A 6,719-nucleotide genomic window follows, 5' to 3' on the forward strand; every position below is an offset into this window, starting at 1 on the left:
TTCTTTCTTCTTTAAAATGCCAATTCTTTCTTTTGATTTCCTTACTTCTCAAAGCCCAGAAAAAAAAAAACAATATACTCCCTACAAAATAAATCATAATAAAATATTTCCAACTATAAAATAAATCAAGTTAATTCTTTGAAAATATTAATTGTAACTTAATTTATATTTAACATTTAAGCTCAATAATACAGTATTTTTTTACCTCAAATTAAACAACAATAATTCAAATAATTAACTACAACAAAATAACTATAAAAACACACAAAAATATATAAAATCAAAATAAACCCAACAAATTCAAAATTACTTTAAAATTTAATAAATCAATTAAAAAATCAAGAATTAAGCAACAATTAGCACATAAAAAGTGGTAAAATAACTATATTTTGTAGAGTTATCACTATGACCAGAGGGTCATGGTGCGGGAAATGGACGTTACAGGCGTCGTCTTCTGTGAAGGTGATAGGGAGGTTCATCAGCTTCGGGCGCTGAGCCGGGGCCTGGACCAGAGCGCATACCTCTTGATCGTGGTCAAGCTCACTAAGGTAGTGTTTTTTATCGTTCCGGGACATCCCTCCTAGATGAGGCCCGCCTGAGATGGTGGCCACATGGCCATCTACTCGGGGGGGCGCGGTCCCAGATGGATAGGGGATTCCAGGCCCGGGTGCTTGCACAGCGGGGGCCCCCTGAGGGGCCTGTGCTGCCAGACCCTTTGCGTACCCTCCCTGAGGCGGGTACGTTCCAGGTGCACCCGGGATCTTGGACTGTCCGGGTACTGTTGACAGGCCCGGAACTCCCACGGGCATCCTAATCCACTGGTGGAGATGCCCCAACTTGATCAAATTTTTGATCTCATCCTTGAGCTGTCGACATTCTTTGGTAGTGTGGCCCACCTCCTTATGGTAGGCGCACCGCTTGCTAGTATCTCTCGGATTCCTTCCTCCTTTGAAGATGGGGGTTGGCTTCCGGTAATGAACCGTCCTTTCCGTGGCTAGGAAGATGTTCTCCCTGGTGTCCACTAGGTTGGTGTACTTCGAGTATTGGGGCTCGTAGCCCCTCTTGCCCTTCTTAGCCAGCTCGGACCGATTTTGGCCCTTGCCGAATCTTTTCCCCCAGGAGGGGTGTACACTCGCCTCAGTTCCTCCCGCCTAGGACGGCTGGCCTCCGACAGGGGCAGCGCTGTACCCGATCGGTGGGACTCCGTATCCGGAAAAAGGGGAGGACTGGTCTGGAGCATACCTCGAAGAGGCAAGGCCATATATTGTGGGCGCGACGAAGGTCATCCTAGGCGCGACTGGCGATCTTGGTGCAAGCGGGGGAGTGACGTATTGCTATGCCGGAAACTGCACCCCGTATCCCAGAAATGCTTGGGTATTGGGCTGAGGTACCGGCTGCCATCCGAACACCTGGATTTGGGCCTCTTCCCAGTTAATAAATCCTTGGGCCCTCCTTATGAACTCCTCTAGGGTAGCTGCCTTGCTACGCTGCATATTGTCCCAGAGGGGGGATTCGGCCCGGATCCTGGATTGCAGCGCCACCAGGCGTTTCCCATCGTCCACCTTGGTCTTGGAGGCCTCTTCGGTGAAATGCTGGAAGTAGGCTTTTTAATGTCTCCGTGGGGAGCTGTTTAATATTGGCGAGGGCACTGATTTGCATGTCCATTCTCATGGAGGCCACAAATTGTTTGCGAAACGCCAACTGCTAACCATGATTGGGTGGATCCTGGCTTGATTCTCTTCCACCATTCTTCTGCAGGCTCGCCTAGAGTGATTGAAAAACAGAGGCATTTGCCGTCGTCGCTGACATGGGCCACTGTCATTAATCGGTTATACCGGGACATATGATCCCTGGGGTCGGTGTTCCCGGTGTAGGCGGTTAGACTCGACATCTTGAATCCCTTGGGGAGCACGACGTCCAGAATGTGCCTCGCGCAGGGTTCCTTATCCTCCTCGTCGGAATCGGTGTCCGCCCCTTCCTGTTTTCGGACCAGGCGGTCCGTGACCTTTTTCAAGGTGGCCAACTGCTCCATGAGCTACCTGGCCACACCATCTTCTAAGGGAACCCTCTCGTTCCTTTTGTCGTTGAGGTCATTTCTAAGGTCTCCATCTCGGGGGCGAATCTTTTCTTTGCGGGCCCGCTTCTTTCGAGCATTCAGCCCGTCGCGTAGGTCTACCCGGGACGTATCGTCCTCAGAGTTGAGGGCGTGAAGCTCGTCACTACATGGGCGCTCCCGGCGGCTTTTGTTCACTGAAACACTGGGATGTAAAGATCGTTCCCGTTCGGCCTGTCCCAGGGAATACCGGGGCCTGGTACCCTGTGGCCGCGTCCCTTGTGGATTGGTTGGGTGGCCCTGTCCTTGGACGGGGCGCACCTTCTCTTTCCTAGGGAGTGGTCGGGGATGGGTCCCGACTTTCTGGACAAGAGGGTTTTTCCTCTGGGGGATTGCCCCAGTCTTCCTCTTCTCCTGGCCCGGGTTTCCCGGGCCTTGCTTGGAAGCTTGTCCCTGGAGGGGTCGGGCTCGCGTCCTCAGGGGCGCCATTTTTGGCCTGCGGAGCTGGCAATTGCATTCCCGGAGGCGGGACAACTGGGGGATTAGCCGCCGAACCTTGGGTAACTATGAAAGCTTGTAAGGCTTGGAGGGACTCTTGCATCTGCCGAGTGGCCTCCTTCTGCTCAGCAATCCTGGCTTCTTGGTCCAGAACTTGCTGCCTCAGTTTAGTCACCTCCAGATCCTCCTGGTTGGGGTCCCCTCCTTCTGGGATCTCAGGATCCTCAAGCTCTAGGTCGTGGTATTCCCTCTTATTTCCCTCTTCCTCATAGTAGTCCTCTTCGTATTCCGCTCCACCTTCATAGTTCTGCGACTCGTCGAGCTGGGACATCTGATGGGGAGTGTCCTCAAGTGGACTCCGAGGAAGAGGCTGGCTAGGCAGTGGTTCTCCATTACCCGACTCTTGGTTAGTAGGATCGAAAGTGGTGTGTCTTGTGTTCACCATTGTTGCAGATGTTCGAGAACAACTCTAGCTTTCTCAGGCTCTCAATGAAAGCACCAAAATGTTTACCGAATATTTTAGAAACTAGAATAATAAAATATTAGAGAGATTAGACGAAATGATTTATGGAATAAAGACAAGGTTTTTACGTGGTTGAGGCGTTAATGAGCCTTAGTCCACGAGACAATTGTATTAGAGCTTAGAGAATCTATGACAATGGAGTTTTCTACAAGTTTCAGCAGAGTAACTGCTTACAAGCCAGGTATCCCCTTCCTCAATGCCCCACTACCTATATTTATAGGTTTACGGGTGCACTGGGCTGGGGCCGGGCTGACCCGGGCCCAATAAGGGTATAAATACTGTTGGCTTCTCTAATGGAAGCCCAATACAAATGATTAAAACATAGAAAATATACTAATCTGAGCCCACTGGGCCAGCCCAAACCACATCTGTCATCCGAAAAATTGGGGCTTTGGTCATACGAGGCAGATTCAAGGGACAAGATCGGTCAGAGTAGTGGCGGCGCAGGTTTGAACCAACGGCGTACAATCCCAAGGTAGCCTTTTCTGCAGGTGAAGCGTGGGGACAACCCCCACGCTTCATGGGATGAAGTCAGGGTCACAGACAATTTACCTTGCCAACCTCGGACAACCGACCCGGGTTCATTTACCCACGTCCCCCTCCGTTCGTCAAGGTCCCAGATCGTTTACCAGGGGCCCGGACTGTTTACCAGGAGCCCGGACCATTTACCAAGAGCACAAAACGTTTACTAGGTGCTCGGATTATTCAACCAGGATCCCAAACCGTTTACCAGGCTCCGGGATCATCCATTGCGATCCCAACTGTCATAACCGGAAGCCACGCTCATACCATCTCCCGTATGACCGTCCCAGATGACACTCCCCGGATGCCCTTTGGGCCTCATCTAGACTTGGGCTGCCAACGTCTATTTTAATCTTTGCCAAACGAGCCCGATCTGGGCCCAAACTCATTCGGGTGGCCCGTGGGCTTGAAGCGTGGACCCGGGCGCCCGGAAGGAAACAGGGATAACAACTTCAAAAATCCTCAAGGAGAGTGAGAGAGGAAGTGATCGATAGGGAGAGAAGAAATAGTCTCTCTGTTTTTCTTCTTTCTTCCTTCCTTTTCTTTCCTTCAGCTTCTAACATATTCTACAAATCCCACTAAGTCTAAAAAGGCAGAAAGACCCTTATCCTCTTTTTAACCATCAAATGACCATTTTGCCCTCCCATTGAAACCTAAGCCTTTAAACATTTTAAGGGAATTTTGGTCATTTGTTCCCAATTCCCGCTAATTCCTCAAGTGTCCCTAATAATTACCACTTAAATCCCATCACCTAACTAATCACCAATGATTTTCCTCAATGTCCAATAGTCTCCAATATATTTCCCAAGTTCCCAGAAATACCCTCAGGCTCCCCCCGAGCCGGGTATAAATCCCCACCATGACTTTTTCGCTAAACTGCTCACTAGGATCGCCTCGAGCCACCAACTCCAAATATATCCACATAATAATGTAGTCTCAACAATTTATCGCAAATAATTACATGTATGTCCTCAACAGGCCAAAATTACAAATATGCCCATGTAATCTAAACAGGGCCTATATGCATACTAATACTCGTAGTCATACATTTCACATATCCACATAATCATATAAGCATGCTTATCACACAATCATGCATTTAATCATTTAAATCACACATAAACCAATTATGCCCTCCCGACACACTAATCAAGGCCCTTAAGCCTTATTAGTAATTTTGGGTCGTTACAAAAATATGAAGTGGAAAAATTGTAAATACTGACTGATAATTTTGTGACAAATATTCATAAAAAGCCATTTTTGTAAAGAATATTTATAGACTTTGTAACTAAAAATACACTATTTGTAACTAAAGTCTACAAAAATATTACATTGCATACTATTAGAATTAGGATTATGGTTGGTTAGTTAGGCCTTGTATGGGTTAGCTTTCATTTAACCAATTCTGTTCCAATTGGTTCAATTTGTTGCTTTTTCGGTTATGACCTTTCTCAGCCTTTATATACTCTGACCTGGTCTTCTTGTCACACAATATAACATTTTGACTATTTTTTATTGAATGAAATAAGTCTTATTTTCCTAATATGGTTTCAGTGACTATCTAACCTTTTTTTTCTCCTTTGACTTCATGGCACGAACTAGAGCTACAGGACTTCGATCTATCAGCATCGTTCCTCCACTTCAGGAGCCTTCAACGGCAGCTACTGATTCTTCCATACCAAATCCTGAAGCTCCTTCTCAAGAACCCCCAATTTCTAGGGTTCTGAGTTCCCCCATCCATGTCTCCAATCGATTCTCTTCTTTCCCTGTTCTTGATCGACCTGCCCATGAAAATGGTAGTAGTCCTTACTTCTTGGGCACAAGAGATCACCTAGGCCTTGTTCTTGCATCACCTCCCCTCACAAACAAGAATTTTCAACAATGGATAAGGGATTTCAAGTTCTCCATTCGGGCAAAGAACAAACTCCCCTTCATCAACGGATCTCTCCCTCAACCAGCTAAAGATGATCCTCTTTTCAATCAATGGCTTCACTGCAATCACATGGTAATGTCTTGGATTCTTCACTCTGTTTCCCCTGACATCAAAAGTAGTATTATGTTCTTGGACACTGCTGCTACTATGTGGACTAAACTCAACAGTAGGTTTGATCAAGGCAACGGACCTAAGATTTTTTATCTTAGAACATCTCTCATCAGCCTTCATCAAGGTGATGACTCTGTAAGTTCCTACTTCACTAAACTCAAAGCTATATGGGATGAGATTAATGATTTGCGCCCTAGAATTCCTTGTACTTGTGCTGCTTCTGTTGGCTCTCTTGATTTTCTTAATCAAGAACATGTTCTTCAATTCTCATGGGTTTGAATGAGTCATTTCATGCTGTTAGAGCTCAAATATTGTTGATAGATCCATTCCCATCTCTTTCAAAAGTTTTTTCCATGATCATTCAAGAAGAGAATCAAAGGAAACTTCGGCCATCTCAACACACAACTTTCATTGCTGTTGTCCCTCCATTTGTTCCTCCTTCTACATCTCGCGCCAAGAAGATGCAACCTACTTGTACCCATTATCTCAAACCAGGGCACCTCAAGGAGAAATGTTTTTTCCTTCATGGATTTCCACCGGGTTATGGTGATAGACGCAAATCTGAATCTGTCAAGACTAATCAAGTCTCGGTTTCTACTTCTTCACCAAGTGCACCTATCCTTCAGCCATCTTAATTGGAACTCAGCCAACAACTTATTGCTTTGTTGAGTCGACAGATGCATCATACCCCATCCTCAAGTGATATTCATCCTCAAGTTTCCAATATCACTGGTAAACTTGTATCTTCTCCTTCTTCTTTTTTTTGGATAGTAGATAATGGTGCCACACATCATGTATGCCACTCTACCAAGTTCTTTATCTCTTTTAACAATCATATTCTTAATAAATATGTTATTTTACCTAATGGCAATAAAATTTTCATTCATAAAGCTGCTACTGTGCGTGTGAACAAATATATTTTATTGACTAATGTTATATATATCCCAGAATTTCGGTTCAATCTTTTTTCCATACCTGCCTATCTTCACAACAGTCCTAACGCTATTTCCTTTACACATTCTCACTGTTTTCTTCAAGGTCCTCAGCTGACTTCAAAGATTGGGATTGCAAAGAAAGTG

The 6,719-nt window shown here is 45.8% G+C and overlaps 1 protein-coding gene across 1 annotated transcript; it reads left to right on the forward strand.

The window, feature by feature from the left end:
• The first annotated feature begins 5,184 nt into the window (after nt 1-5,184).
• LOC133778075 (uncharacterized) lies at nt 5,185-6,275 on the forward strand. The gene is made up of 2 exons (XM_062217903.1): nt 5,185-5,845; nt 5,962-6,275. Exons 1-2 carry the CDS (start codon nt 5,185-5,187, stop codon nt 6,273-6,275), a joined length of 975 nt encoding a protein of 324 aa, XP_062073887.1.
• Nucleotides 6,276-6,719: the final 444 nt, after the last annotated feature.

This window comes from Humulus lupulus, chromosome 1 (assembly GCF_963169125.1).
Source record: "Humulus lupulus chromosome 1, drHumLupu1.1, whole genome shotgun sequence".
Lineage (NCBI taxonomy): Eukaryota > Viridiplantae > Streptophyta > Magnoliopsida > Rosales > Cannabaceae > Humulus > Humulus lupulus.